The sequence below is a fragment of the Gallus gallus genome, chromosome 26 (assembly GCF_016699485.2).
Source record: "Gallus gallus isolate bGalGal1 chromosome 26, bGalGal1.mat.broiler.GRCg7b, whole genome shotgun sequence".
NCBI lineage: Eukaryota > Metazoa > Chordata > Aves > Galliformes > Phasianidae > Gallus > Gallus gallus.
In genome coordinates this window covers 3,756,279-3,771,433 of record NC_052557.1, presented here as the reverse complement: position 1 = coordinate 3,771,433, position 15,155 = coordinate 3,756,279, and the positions used below count along the sequence as shown (strand labels likewise).

At 45.6% G+C, this 15,155-nt stretch overlaps 2 protein-coding genes across 7 annotated transcripts in view; one reads left to right on the top strand and one right to left on the bottom strand.

The window, feature by feature from the left end:
* Window positions 1-600: 600 nt before the first annotated feature.
* Window positions 601-11,624, top strand: PHTF1 (putative homeodomain transcription factor 1). 4 transcript variants are annotated; one of them, XR_005841901.2, is made up of 19 exons: window positions 601-683; window positions 749-805; window positions 885-954; window positions 1,155-1,313; window positions 2,029-2,188; window positions 3,144-3,269; window positions 3,521-3,680; window positions 4,661-4,834; window positions 4,912-4,992; window positions 5,582-5,791; window positions 6,407-6,535; window positions 6,847-7,119; window positions 7,604-7,735; window positions 7,860-7,946; window positions 8,601-8,756; window positions 9,164-9,259; window positions 9,930-10,055; window positions 10,267-10,416; window positions 11,083-11,624. XR_005841901.2 is itself a non-coding variant. In XM_418005.8 (18 exons), exons 1-18 carry the CDS (start codon window positions 639-641, stop codon window positions 10,285-10,287), a joined length of 2,259 nt encoding a protein of 752 aa, XP_418005.3. In that variant the 5' UTR covers window positions 601-638; the 3' UTR covers window positions 10,288-11,624. The 4 variants fall into 4 exon arrangements, 2 of the variants coding, with proteins under 2 accessions (XP_418005.3, XP_004935055.1); XR_005841902.2 differs by having other exon boundaries at window positions 11,008-11,624; XM_418005.8 differs by having other exon boundaries at window positions 4,915-4,992; window positions 10,267-11,624.
* MAGI3 (membrane associated guanylate kinase, WW and PDZ domain containing 3) overlaps window positions 11,391-15,155 on the bottom strand; it is a 51,413-nt gene continuing 47,648 nt past the window's right edge. For 2 of the 3 annotated variants that reach the window (NM_001012697.1, NM_001389348.2), the window contains 1 exon segment: window positions 11,391-14,783. Coding sequence is in view for 2 of the 3 variants with exons in the window: in NM_001389348.2 (NP_001376277.2) it covers window positions 13,720-14,783 (1,064 nt within the window). In the remaining variant the exon portion in view is untranslated. 3 annotated transcript variants of the gene reach the window in all.

The window sequence follows — 15,155 nt, the reverse complement described above, 5'->3', positions numbered from 1 at the left end:
TTTATGGGGGCAATAGCACATGGCACAGAGAAGGCGACCCACTGTGGCACTCTCGAATAGTTTAAAGAACTTCCAGCGCTTCTGGTTTCTCTGTACAACGTGTGTAGCCGTTTCCGTGTTGCTGTTTTGTGATTTGGGTTTGATTGGCAGCTACGGTTTTCTGTGGTTAATTTATGAGGCCTTTGCTGACAGAGGACGCGTCCCATTGCCTGGAAGGCTGTTTGCTTTGTGCGGCCTTAGCATATTTATTGACATTTAGCGAGTGTTTTACAGAGGTTTTTACAATACGTCGTGTACGCAGGTAAAGCTCTAAAGCCTCTCTGTGAATAATCCTTACCGCGGTGCATTTCTTTCGGTAGCTGACTGTACCCGTGTCCGAGCTGTTTCTTTGTAAAATAGTCCAACGGAATGCATAGACATTTTTTTTTTCCTCCCTGTAAAAAGTATTTTTTTAATAAACAAAGTCTGATTTTTGTCCTTTACCGTTTGGCCGCGTCTTTACTGTTGGGCGCGGGGACGGCGCTGCGGGCGGGGCGGGGCGGCGGGGCGGGCGGTAACCGCGGCTCCGGGGGGAGCGGGGCGGGCCGGGCTGGGCGGGCCGGGGTGGGCTGAGCCGGGCTGAGGGCGGCCGGAGCCGCATGGCTGCCCGCGAGCGGGACGCGATCTCCTGGTACCAGAAGAAGGTGAGGGCGCTGCGGGGCGCTGCGGGTGCGGGCCCGGCCGAGCGCTCAGCCTCTTCCCCCCTCAGGTCGGGGCCTACGATCAGCAGATATGGGAGAAGGCGATCGAGCAGACGGAGATGAAGGTAACGTTCCCCGCTCTCCCGGCGCGGCGCCGCGCTGAGGCCCGCGCGGCTCACGGCTCTTTGTTCCCGGCTTTTGTAGGGCTTCAAGAGCAAGCCGAAAAGGAAGGGCCACATCCAGGCCGACCTGATCGACGTGGATCTGATCCGAGGTGCCGGGGGGGGAGGGTGAGGTTGAGGGGGAGCCGGTGCGGGCGGGGCGGCCCGGCAGGCGCTGGGCGCGATAAGGTGCGGGCGGCGGAGGCGGAACGGCTCCTCAGGGCTGCGGCGGTTGGCTTTGGCCGGAGGGGAAGCGGCCCGCGGGGGAGTTGCTGCAGTTCGCCGGCACGGGGTGGTTTGTGTCTCCTTCGAGGTTCTACGTTTGCCAAAGCTAAGCCTGAGATCCCCTGGACGTCGTTAACTCGGAAGGGAATCGTGAGGGTTGTGTTCTTCCCGCTGTTCAGTCAGTGGTGGATCCAGGTGACGTCCCAGCGCATTTTCACGTGGCTCCTGGTGCTCTACGTTATGCAGGGTGAGGAGCGGCAGCATCCGTGCTGCGGGCTTTTCTTCTCCGGTAACGTTGTACTCTTTCATAGTCTGCAATAGAAAGGCTAAGGGTGCTGCCTGGAGTCCCTTTGTCTGCTGACACGGGGACTGCAGCTGTGCTGCTCAGCCGTCCTTCCCCGGCACTGCAGTCAGTGCGTGCCGTGGTGTGAGCTGTGAGCGCTTCAGTGCCACATGCAGGAGGGCACTGGGAGGCAGTGGGCACTGAGATGAGCAGAGCTTTACGTTTTGCTCACGTTGTACCCAGGCACCCCCCTCTATTTGGCACTTACTTGTCCAGTATTTGCCCCATGGATGCGTTTCTGCTCCCCACCATTGAAGAAGTGCTCAGGAGCCCTTCCGATACAAAGATTTGCAGCTCAGACCTCTCATATCAACCCTCGTTGTGTCACTGTGCTGTTCTGAACAGATGTGGAACGTCATCTACCAGCAGTGATGAGTTGGCCCTTCATGGGACGCATTTCAGAGCACCCACGTTTATTTCAGATGTGTTTTTAATTTCCTTCTTTGTGCTTTCTCGTCCTGTTTTGGGAAGGCTGCTTTGTGGAATAAGGCCTAACGAGATGTGTGGCACAATATTGGCTGAAGTTAGAAAGCAGAGTGAAAAATAACTCATTGAGATGGATGTAGAAATGAGGCCACGCTGCTCATTTCTGCATTTGATAAGTTTTTGTCCTTTTCAGTCATAGCAGTTGTGTTGTATTTCGTGATGCCTGTTGTGAACGCAAGTGAAGTCATGGGACCGATGTGCCTTATGTTACTGATGGGAACTGTTCACTGCCAAATAGTGTCCACCCAGATGAACAAAACATCAGGAAACAACGGCCTCAGCAGGAGGAGGAGGTGAGAGAGGTAATGGGTTTATTTGTTGGGATGGGAGCATACGGTGAATTGCTCATGGTAGAAGTTAGCGGGTAAATGTCTTCTGTTTAGATGTGAATAGCATTTATGGAATCATAGAATCACTCAGGTTGGAAAAGACTTAAAGATCATCGAGTCCAACCACGACCTAACCATACTACCCTAACTCTAACAGCTAAATCATGTCCCTGAGCACCACAGCCAGATGGATTTTAAACACATCCAGGGATGGTGACTCAGCACTTCCCTGGGGAGCCCATTCCAGTGCTTATCTGTCTTGCATCTCGTCTTCTTATAATGAAAACAAAAGCAATAAGGATACCAGGCTGGGGTAGGTCTGCTTCGGGTAGCAGTTGGCCCTTCTCTTCCTAAGGTGGCTCTTTAATAGAAGTTTTATCTGTGGCCACAGGAGGGCATTCTATATAAAAAAAACATCCTCAGCATTCTGCATAACTGGTTGGTGTCCTCCTTTGGTGCTAACTGCCCCAATTGCTGGTGTGTATCAAGACAGGGCAAATGAGTGAAGGATATGGGATATGGTTGTGGTGCAGTCATTGTTGGCAGTTGTCTTTGCTCCTGTAGGAGATGTTACAGGTCAGCTATGAGGTATTTAACTGTTAGATGTCTCAGTGAAAATGCTGATGGGATGTATTGGAACACAGCATAAGGGATGTAGTTAGACTTCTGCCTCCATTAGATTTCTTTGGAAAAGACAATCTAGATTTTTTCTGCTGCCTGCTTTTCAGTTCCCTTCCTGATGGTACTGATGTCCAATGAATGCATATGTAACTTCTGTTAATGCAAGCTAAACTTACTCTATTTAGAAGCGTGCCTTCTGTCTGCATGACTCCTGTAAAACAGCTCCCGTAGGAGATCTTTGAACACAGACCTGAAACTACTCTGTGATACACATTCTCCTTTTATTCTTTCTAATCAGGAAATTACGCAGATCTGTGGGTGTTGATGGGAACAGTTGGTCTCCTCCTGACAGAGCCAGCACAGAACAGCAGGCGGAATCCGCATCCGCGCTCACCACTTTATTTGGCATTCTCTTCCGGAGGAGGTGAGCGATCTGCCCCTGCTCTGTGTGTTTGTAACCACACTGCGTGAACTATTTGATATTTGGAAAATGAAGGTGGAGTCACACTGTCACTGATGTCCCCGAGCCCTGCCAGAATCAGGCCGTGGAGAGCTGCCAGCAGGAGGCAGCTCTGTATTCCCATAGCAAACGCCCTTCGTGGCAAATGAGAGACCTTGATGTTTCCCTCAGAGCCTTTCTCTGATGCAAAGATGTGATTTTATTTCCTCGCCCAGGGTCAGAAACACAACGTTGGTGGCTGAGAAAGGAACTGAGACAGAACACGGTGTGAGTGCTGTGAATAATGTCATTAAGCACAGACATGGCAGGTCCGAGCACAGGCTGCTGCACTTCAAAGAGAAAAATAAACTTTCCAATGTGGAGAAGAGCCATCAGGTACCATCCCAAAAAGATCCATTTTAAGTGGCAAATTTCACTGTATTCTGTGTGTACCCAAAGGTCTGTTGATATTAAGTGTAAGGATGGTTCTAATACATGCTGCTCTCTTTCTCTGCAACTCTGCTTGCGTATAGGAAACCTAAAAAAACCTTTCCACCTCTGGACTGAACTGTTGCCATGGTGCTAATCCTTCCCTCTAAGCACCTTTTCCTCTGTCTGTTACAGTAATCAAAGGTGTTAAACACTTACAGTGGAAAAGGTCTTTTTTACTCAAGTCCTTATTTAGTTACAGAAACTTGTGACCAATAGCTGCTCAGTTAAGGAATACAGATAATGATTAAAAAGAACTACTTTTGGCAATTTGTGATTTCTGTGAAATGTTTGCATGGCAGACAGTTCCTCCTTGGGGGTTGGAGGTAGGAAAAGAAAGAGCGGACCGCTTTAAGGCGCTGCGATCCCCACTTAAAGCTCTAACGTGGAAAGCTTTGTGGAGTCACTTTTGAGGCTCCTCTGGGTCAGTAAGGTGGTAACTCATAGGAAGAACATAACTGTGTGCAGAACACCGCAGCACTGTGCCATCCCAACTCTGTGTTTGGAGAGGAACAGAGGTGGGTGTACACAGACATCTCATGGTTGCAGGTCTGCTCTGCGCCAGTTTGTGGACACATTTGTTTCTGGGCTTAAGGTTGCTGGAAGAGCTCTCTCTGCCTCTCCCTCTTCCCTGCTGCTGTCTCTGCCCCAACTCCAACACAAGGATTGCTCTCATTATCCCTACAGCAAGGCAGGGCTGAGGGTACTGAGTTGTAATTCATGTTTCTGTGATGCTGTGTTGTGTTCTGCGGACGTTACCTGCTGGCTTTGGCAGTAAGCAGGTTACTGTGTACAGTAGCAGCACTAGCCTGGAAGCTTTGGTTTGATGCAGCTCAGGTTGGTTGTTCATTGGTGCTTTTGTCTTATTTTGACTGCTGTATTTCTAGGATGACTGCACCAACAGAGATGGTGTATCTGACGAGCTTTCAAGCGAGGAGGATGCTGAAGCAGTGGCAGAAAGGCTCTTGTTACGGCAGCATGTAGAAGGGGCTTCCAGTGACAACAGCTATGAAGAGAAGAAAAAGCAGCGCCCTGTCTCTCTGAACCAGGCTGTCTCACAGGTACTCATGTTGAATTAATGTTGTTTTCCACACAATTTTCTGCTATGGATCATGGGCTGTTTTTCCTTTGTTTTCAGCAGGTCAGGCAAGCACTCAGAGGTGTCAGAGATTCTGACAGCGTCGCGGAATCTGAACTCGAATCCACATTATATAATCAGGTATAGTCATAAGTTCAAGAGACAGTCTATACTGACCCTGACCAGCACAGGTGTATCTCTCCCATCAGAATGCTTTGTGATTCAATGATAGTGCTTCATCATTCTCATGCATGTGTGACCTCTCTCCCTGCCCATTTGCAGTTTTGTGGACTTTGTTCACAACTGTGAGCATTCTGTTCTGTTTAACAGAAAATCACTGCATTGGCAGCACAGCATGATCCAAGCTGTCTCCAACTGCCCGTGCTAAAGACTTGTTTTTAGGGAGGCAGTGTTGGATTGTGGCCTTCATGCTCTTAAGTTCAGATTTTTTGAAATGAAGCCAGAAAACCTTTGCATTTGAATGAATGAGTCAGTGTTTATTTTGAAATGTTGAGAATGGAGATGGAGAACCAACGCTATCCATGGGACTTCCCACTTAGAAATACTGCGCACAGAAACTATTGCTAACGTTGCCTTTAAGGGCTCCCACCTCAGTTTGCATCGGGGGCTGTCAGTTCCCAGTTGCCCCATGGAAGCTCATTTCACTGATTGCTGTGGAGGTGGTACGCACAATGGAGCTGTTCTGTGTAAGTTTTATTTGATTTCAAAGGACTCGAGGTCATGCATGAATGTGGGGTCCCGGAGCTGTAGTGTGACCCGGAGAGACTCCGAGAGCACACGGCATGACTCGGAGACAGAAGACATGCTTTGGGATGATCTGCTGCATGGGCCGGAGTGCCGCTCGTCCTGCACCAGCGACAGCGAGGAGGAGACCATGAAAGGCAGCAGGAGGGACCTGAAGGAAGACGTTTTTCAGCAGGTTTGTTGATTTTGTGTGCTGCAATTAGAACACTGTGAAAGATTCTTAGTTTTTTTCCTTCAGTTCGCGCAGCTTAGAATCATAGAATGGCCTGGGTTGGAAAGGACCACAATGCTCATCAGTTCCAACCCCCTGCTATGTGCAGGGTCGCCAACCAGCAGACCAGGCTGCCCAGAGCCACATCCAGCCTGGCCTTGAATGCCTGCAGGGATGGGGCACCCACAGCCTCCTTGGGCAACCTGTTCAGTGCGTCACCACCCTCTGGGGGAAAACCTTCCTCCTCATATCCAGCCTAAACCTCCCGTCTCAGCTCTCTCCCTTCCCTACATCCTGCCCAAAGAAAACAGAAGACACAGCTGAATGCTGGTGGTATAATGTAAGCAAGGAGCCTGCTGCTGGATGAGCCCGTTCTGACAGCTGTGCTCATCACACAGAAGAGTGGAATGATCTAAATGGAATCCATGAACAACTCCCCCACTATTACTGAGATCACTGCTAATCCCAAAGACAAATTTAAAATTTCCTTTCAATCTGAATACTTGATAGGAAAAGGTATAATTTAGTAGAGGGGCAGAAATGCATTATGTGCCCATTGCATTCTTTTCTCTTTCATAGAACCATTTGCTGTGGCTACAGAATACAAGTCCAGAATCTGCAAAAGTGAGCGCACTGATCTGGGAAGGGAATGACTGTAAGAAGGTGGACATGTCTGTGCTGGAGATCAGTGGGATCATCATGAGCAGGGTGAGAGGGCTGCAAAGCAGTGCAATTTCTGAAAAACAACCAGAACTGTGAACAGCTACAGCTGCAAATACTGTGTGCAGTATAAAATCAGCTCCTCCCCCAGCTGCAAGTGTAACTGTGTCCCAAATGCACATAAGAATTGCATAAACCAAAATTTACCAGGTCTGTTTTGTTCAGTTTGGACTGAAATGGGTGGAATTATTTTAGGCTATGTCCTTTGAGGGATTGGGAACTGAGTGCTTGATTGAATGCAGCCATAGCACCGTGCAAAAAGCCCAACTGACGGTGATGTTTCTGTTCCTGCTTGCCAGGTTAATGCCTACCAGCAGGGAGTGGGGTATCAGATGTTGGGAAACGTCATCACCATCGGATTAGCGTTCCTACCATTCCTCTACAGACTCTTTCACACTGATAACATGGAGCAGTTGTGCTCCATTTCTCTGAAGGAGCTTTTGCACATCTTCTGTGGAGCACCTGCTAGCATCCCTGTCATTGTTTTGTCTACAATCAACTTCCTTGAACGGCTTTGCTTGACCTGGATGTTTTTCTTTATGATGTGTGTTGCTGAGAGAACATACAAACAGGTATGTTTAAATGCATCGAACCTAAAATGCCTCATGAGCCCCGGAGCAGGAATTGTACCAACTTAAGTAGATGAGTCTGGTTAGACCTGTATTAATCAGCCATAAACCTGTCAATATGCTTTCTGCTTAGGAGAAAGCCTACTTAGCTGTCCTGTTCTGAGGAGGAGAATTAGATAGCAGGCTGCATTGCAGTCAGCTCTGTCAAACTTGTTCTAAGTGCTGCATGCTGGAAAGAATGGTGTCATTTATTGGTTCAACAAGAGCTTTGTGGCTCTTTCTGCATAGCAACAGCAGCTCTACCTCTGCCACACACAGGAATACCACCTGTGGGGCTGCACAGTGAGGCCCTGCAGTTGGGCCTTCCCGGGTTGCCCTAAGCTGAGCTTTTCTGCCCATTACCACTTAACAGTCCCAAGCAATGTTGTTTCTCTTTTCGACTCATTTATGTTTGTGTGTGTGTATGTTTTTTGCTTATCATCTGCAGAGGTTTTTGTTTGCCAAGCTTTTCAGTCACATCACATCGGCTCGGAAAGCCAGGAAATACGAAATTCCTCACTTCAGACTCAAGAAGGTAGAAAACATTAAGATCTGGTTATCTCTTCGTTCCTATCTAAAGGTGAGTTCTGACCCAGGATGGATGCAGTTGGTTATTACAGTCAGCATAAGCAAAGGTTCTGGGTATGCATCTCTACAGACCGGATCCAACCCTTAGACCCAGTGCTGTGTCTTTGTTCCTGCAGAGGCGAGGCCCGCAGCGCTCCGTGGATGTTGTTGTGTCATCCATCTTCTTACTGGCTCTTTCAATTGCTTTCATATGCTGTGCCCAGGTAAGACTCAAATGTTCCCAGGGTGTTTTATTTAGGAGAGCTGAGTGCAACAGCCTCTTTAACCTGTTATTCAAGAACAACTCAATAACTGTTTATAACACCTTTTAGTCCTTCACTAAACCTTCTGTCATAGTAAATAGTGTTAGAGCTATGCATCAGTTACTTTAACAAGAGGAAAGTTCTGAAGGTGCAGTGGTGAGAGCAGTAAGGATCTGCTATCAGTATCTGGGATTGCTTCTGCAAGCCACAGTCACTGGAGGAAGGAATGACAATCCCAGCCCTGCTCAAATAGACCTGAGGTGTATGTGTACTCCTAGGAAAGGCAGAATGAGCTGGGGTGGTTTAACACTGCCAGCAGAACAAACACATGTGAAGGGAAAGACATTTACCTACCAGCTAATTGGGTAAAGGGAGGAAAGAGGAAGAACAGACTTTCAGGTTAACACTTTCTTTTCTCGTCAGAAAGAAAATGAACAAATTTAGGGGTTATAAACAAGGCTTTGAACTTTCACCAAGCTGCATGAATGAATTACACTTCAAGGGCAAAAGTGTTGCTATAGAACGTGGACAGCTGTTCTGAAGAGCTGCACAGGCAAGGCTTTTGCATGTTTGTTGTGACTGACTGATTTTAATTCTTTTTTCTTCCCCAAACAGGTCCTGAAGGGTCACAAAACATTTCTGAACGCAGCTTACAACTGGGAGTTCTTAATCTGGGAGGCAGCACTTCTTCTCTTTTTACTGCGCCTCGCATCCTTGGGCTCTGAAACCAACAAGAAATACAGCAATATTTCCATCTTGCTTACTGAGCAGGTACCTCCAGTGCTCCATCTGCTTGTTCTCCTTTTGGCTTTATACCTTTTTTGTTTGTTTGTTTGGATTTAAGTATTCCATTTCAAACCAGGTTCATAAAAGCCAGAATCAAATCTTAAAATCTAGAAACAACACCTGTGCTGCACTGTAATAAAGTAATACAACTCAGCAAGGGAGGGACAAGGGGGTAAACATTTACACAGATTCAGATTTGGACTTATTTCTGGCTTTGGGCTGACACATCAGCCATGTTAAATAGGAAAAGGATGATATATCACTGCTGAAGTCCTCTTAGAGGTATCACTTCTTTAGGAAGATTGCAACAATTACTGTAACTGCCCTCAGATAGAAATTGGTTGGGAACTAATGCTGGAATGTTAACATCCAGTCTGCAATGTCTGTCACAGATAAACTTATACCTAAAGATGGAGAAGAAACCAAACAAGAAAGAACAGCTGTCTCTAGTTAACAATGTTTTGAAACTGTCTACAAAGCTGCTGAAGGTAAAGTGCATCTCCCTAACAACATGAAGTTGCTCAACTTCATGCAGGCAGTGGATACATGGCTGTGGTTTTTGCTCTTCCCATTTCTATTGTCTTTTGATTAGATAAATCAGTTTTTACAAAGGAATTTTTTTCTGTGCTTTGATAGCAGTGGAATTAGATGTAGTAACACAAGACTGGCGTAGCTAATTATGCTACAAACAATTAACAGTGGCTTACTGTGATTTACATGAGTGAGAGGACAGGCTGGTATGATGAGCGCAGAGTGCCTCATTAAATTGAACCTCCTCTTCAGCAGCTCCAATGTGGAAGCTTTTTGTTGGCAGTGGGAGATCAGGCATTTGGAAAAGAAAGAGCGCAGTATCAAAGCCACACATAAAAAGCCACATATAATAGCGTTGAATAATTCTATAATCTTGCATTAAGTTTTTGCCACACAGCCAGTATAAAAAGGGGACTTTTCAGATTCTGGATGGCTGTTAGAAAACACCTTTGAGCAGAGAGGCTTGGAATGCATAGAATTTCTGTGTGTGATACAGAAGCAGTGCACAGTTAGCAGAGTGTGCCAGAGAGCCAACGTTAAGTTAAAAGGCAGAAAATTACTTCTGCTATGGACTAACTCTACTGTGGGATTTGTGTTTTGTTCTTTTCCCTTTTTCCTCCACGACAGGAATTGGACACACCATTCAGGCTGTACGGGCTGACCATGAACCCATTAATCTACAACATAACACGTGTTGTAATACTCTCTGCTGTCTCGGGTGTTATAAGTGATCTGCTGGGATTCAATATCAGAGTAAGTATAACTCCCCTATGAAGAAGAAACATCCTGGAGGGAGGAGAGGGCAGGATGTTGCTTTTGTGCCACTCTTAATTCCCCCCAAGGGAATTCACACTTTACAATTGGGGCTCAGTGCAGGATGGGTGATGGATGAGCTTTACCTGTAGATGAAAAGCATTTCAGTCCCACTTTTAGATCAGTACTTATTCTCAGAATCTCTTTTCAGTTATGGAAAATTAAACCATGAACTGACTGACCATCAGCACAGCCCTCTCCAGCAGAAGGACAGAGCACAGACCGAGGGCTTGGACACAAAGCAGGGCTGCTCTCACACGACAGAGGTCTGTCACTGCAGTTTCTTTAACAGAGCCTCAAGGTATGCACTGAAAGTTGTCCCTCTGCTTTACTGTTCCATAACATATAGACTAAACTGGTCCAATTTATGAAGTCATCCTATGGCATGCACATGTGAAACAGAATAAATTGAGCCAAATACTGGTACTAGTTCGCACTGAAGATAGCAGGAACTGCATGCACAGACTGTGGAGCATCACTTGCTACAAAAGCCATGCTAGAGCTTGTACTGGAACGACACAGGTGGTTGCTACAGGTGCTTTGTTTCTCTAAAAATCGGTCCTGTGCAATAACCTAACAAATCAGTCCTGGTGGTGTTCGCCTCATTTTCAGAGAGCACCGGAGCTACGCTGGGCTGTGTGTGTCTGCCTTCACAGCACTGCTCAGATGGTACTGATGAGGCGTTAATGTGAATGTGCTGAAGAGCACTTTTCTCAGCATTTCATTGTGCTTTTGGCTGCTGCTGCGGGATGCAGTGACAGCAACCTGCACAGGATGAACACTGACCCAATGCTGACAGTTAAAGTTACGTTTGAACCACCTTACAATACAAACAGGTAAAACATCTGTCAGCTAAAAGAAATTACTTTGCTATGGTTGTTCTCTCTGACAGCTCAGTGTTTAATCAGTGGGCAGGTAATAGCGTGCCATGTACAGGGCATCCTGCTGTAAGTTCTTCCCATGACAGCTGAATTTGGTGTTCCAAGAAGCTGCTGCAGCTCTGCACTGCAATAGTGCCTTACACTGGAATACTTAAGGAAGAGTTCCTGGTGTGGTCATCGCGTCAGTGGAAGATGATTGGAGAAAGACTTCCTCACTTAAAAGTAGATCCATGTTTAGAAATGGCATAGGAAAGAAAGAGAAGTTGTAAAGACATCTGCTAAACTTGCATTTTCCTTACGTTTTGCTGACTGTTACATCAGTAATGAAGAAAAGCAAAATCCAACCTCCTCCTGGCTTCATTCTGTCATGTAAGGAAGCAAGATGGCATAAGAATTTTTGGTAGTAAACTGTTTATAGCTATTTTCTGTACAAGGAAAGGTTGAAAGATGGAAAAGAAAATGACAACTTTATATATCAAAATGTACAAATAAACCTACAGTACAAGTATTTCTTCATCAACAGCTGTTTCTACATGACTTCATGACTGTATCACCTTTGTTGAACATTTGTTATCTGAGCAGGAAGTCAAGGAAACTTTCAATAATAAACTGCATTTGTTTTCCAGAAGAGTATTATGTTTGTGGGTGAAGTATTATACCACTGAACATCACAAAGAATCTATTTCATACAGTGCAGAACCAGTAGGCCATGAACTAGAGTTTCTTTTTAATATCTATATAAAAAATAATGAGCGATTTACAGGTCTCTCTCTAGTCAGAACCTCAGAAGTATGTATAAAGGTGCTGTACAATATATAAACATTTACACCCAGTACATCCATACATTGCTTAGCATCCCAAGGCCACGTTGCTAAGTCATCCGATACAGTAAGTAGAGATACAAGTTCTATGGGAGGAGAAATCACACACAGGTCAGACACTAAATGAGGTCACATTGATAGATAGAAAAGATATGGGGGTAATTGTCAGGGAATTAATGTCAGTGGTGCTAATTCATCTCTGTGCTACACTTCTGGATCTGTTACTGCACTCGGTGGTTAGGGCAAGTCCATACAACTCAACACAAACCAGATTCTCTTGTTAAGAGTACATGGTTAATATCTACGTCGGCTAACTGCAAAGTATTAAGTATTGTCACAGTCATGCTCCATAACGTGGAGCGTTTGGTAATGTGCTGCACAGCAAATCGATGGATCACCCAACGTGAAGCAGCAGAGCACAGTTCAGATCTGCTTTGAAGCCTCTTTCATTTTCAAAGCGTTTCTTCCGAAAGCTGTTTGGGCATCTGCACTTGGAAACAACTCTTCCATCAGAACTGATTCACCGTGCTTCATTAGGTTTAAAAAACCATGACATATATCAAAGCCAAAACAAGATCCCCAATTCCAAATAACCTGTTTGTATTTTAATGTAAGTCATCCTTGACCTTCTGCACCTCTTTTTCCTTCTGCACACTGGGTTGATGAGCTTTTACTACCTTCTCTTCTGCACCAATTAAAGGAAAGTGCCACTATATATAAACCACGTGGGTTTCTGCATTCTGCTGACTTACAGCTATAGATCTGAGGTGTCAGTGGGTTCTGCTTGTAATATTCCCCAACAGGACCTCAAAATCTGTCCTATAGCCCAAAGAAGAGAAATTAGGACTTGTGTACCCCATATATCCTAATATTCAGCACTCTTAGATCACACATTTAAAATAAAATACGGGAGACTTCTCATATGCACAGGCAGGAACTTCATTTAAGAAGTTAATGTGGTTGGTTCTGTCCTATGGATCAATTCTTAGCTCTACAGAGGGAGAGCAAATCCGATTAGGAAGCAGCAATAAATAATAAGAGATGGGACTTCTCAGTATGCAGCAGCAGAACGAGGCTGAACACAAATGCACACTCCATGTTTATGTTGACGGTCCAAGGAGGACATCGTGCCACAAATGGACCGAAGGAACGGTGCTGTTCAGCAGGAACCAGAACCTCCTCTTTCTGGACAGATGTTTGCCAGCAGTTACTGTAAGCATCCTCACGAATCGAAAGAAAGCAATTTTGTTGTGTTCATAAAAAGCAAAATTACAAAACATCGATTATGTCAAATATAACTTTTATCTACATGGTTTTATATTAGGTATAAAAAAATTTACGAAAAAGCTCAATTGGAACAGCATCAGTGGCTCATTTGCTGCTCTGGAATCGATAGAACCGACTCAACCCATCTCCTCCCCGGACCAGGAGGAAGATGAGCATTTCCTTATGTAAACATGCAACATGCTCTGGAGAAAACACCCATTTCCAACAAAACCTGGACTCTTCCGTGACTGGAATACATAAAAGGATCAGACTGACTGGGTACAGTAGATAACTTGGCACAAGAACAAGAAGTGAGTCATGATCACATTGGCAATATAGGCATTAAATAATTTTGTTCAGAAACTCACAATACGAGCTGAGGGAGCCGCAGCAGTGCAAGGTTGAGAGCAGCAGAACACCGCCTCCAAAAGGATGAGGGGACAGCAGCGTATGGAGGAGTTCATGTCAGCAATCCAAAAGTTCCTTCATGCAGCTCAGATAATGTCAGAACGAATCCAATGCTTTCCACCCTCTGAGCAGTTTTGGAAAAAATACGACAACTTTGTGAAAAGAAACAATGCTTCTGAACGATCGTTATTAGAAACCTGATTAATTAATTCTAAAAACAAGCATCGGTCAGACCCGTTTCTCAGCCTCACACGCTGTGTTGGTGACTTTGCACGCACTTGGAACCCTCCAAGGTCCCGGAGTTATTGGTGTCTTCTTGACTGGAGAACTGCTTTCAGGTTTGGGAATTCCATCATCTTTGGTTTCATCGGGCAGCTCCCCGTGCCCGTCTCCACGTTGGCTGTTCAGAACATCGATCTCCTGCACTTCCAGCCTTCTCAGTTTCTCCATGGAGAGCAGTGGAATATCAGAAAGACTTGAAGTTTTGGATCTGCTGGAACCTGGCTCTCCCGAGTTCAACTTCCTCGTTTTTTCATCTTCAGCTCTGTTTCTCCTGGAGTCACCGAATGGAAATCTGCCCTCATCCAACGTCGCGTATTTTCTCTCTGAAAACCACAATTCCTTCTTTCCAGAAACCTTCTGCTTGGTGTCTTTCCTCGTGACTCCCGTTTTACCACTTCCACCTCTCAGCTGTTCAGCAGTTGTCTTATCACCACCAGTTCTGTCGTGATGCTCCTGCAGCCTGCCTACCACTTCCGCGCATCCCTTACTGAGAAGCTTCTGAGGACTGGCAGACGCGCCTTGATCTCCACTGGAATGCTGTTTCCTGTTACTACTGCTCATTCCTGTTTCTGTGGGTTTACGTGGGAGATTGCTGTGGGTTTTATCAGCATCACTCTTTCTAGGGCTGTGCAATCCTGTGGGATGGTGTCCTTCGGCTGCCCCGAACTTTTCTTGGCTCGCAGATCTGTCTTTTCTGGTCCCTAATTCTAAAGTACCTTTTGTGACTTCAAACCCAGTACTGGAGGGAAGATCCCATCTGTTCTTTGTTCTCTGGGGAGAAGATGGAGGCTTCATCTCAAACTGGTTTTCAGTTAAAGTGCTTATCTTTTCAGGCACAGTGTTCTTTGCTTGTTCCAGTTTCTCAGACAGCTGAACTTTCCTTAAAGCTTCTCCTGGTACTGGAAAATAACACATTTCAGGTGGGGAAGCAGAATGTGAAGATGAGGATAACGGTGACTGTTCTTCATATATTACATTTGACGAAGATGGATTGTAACTATCCCAATCACCTGGAAGTGAACAGGGAGAGATTTCACTAAGTTATTAGAGGGAAAAAAAAAAGATGACTAAACATTCTGTATGCATTCACACCATGGAGGTGCCAGGCTGTTATGTGAAATCTTCCATTTTACAAAAAGATCACGTAGTGCCATAATCTTTAAGTCTTATTTAGTCAGTGCTTCATATTTCATTGTTCTACAGCCTACAGCAATCGTAAGGAAATGATTTGGGGAAAAGCTTCTGCTCAGAATGCTGGCGCGATCTCTGCAGGACTGACGTGGTCTCATATCAGCACATTTTAGAGCCAGTGCAGCCAAATTGCAAAATTAGTTCCTGACCTACATTGTTAAAGGAAAATCAAATGAACCAAAAGGTTTTTT

Coding starts and splice junctions, on each gene's coding strand:
- PHTF1 (XM_004934998.5), top strand. CDS start 639: ATGGCTGCCCGCGAGCGGGACGCGATCTCCTGGTACCAGAAGAAG. Junction 4,993..5,581: donor AATCCACATTATATAATCAG/GTATAGTCATAA, acceptor TTGATTTCAAAG/GACTCGAGGTCATGCATGAA. Junction 7,120..7,603: donor CTGAGAGAACATACAAACAG/GTATGTTTAAAT, acceptor TATCATCTGCAG/AGGTTTTTGTTTGCCAAGCT.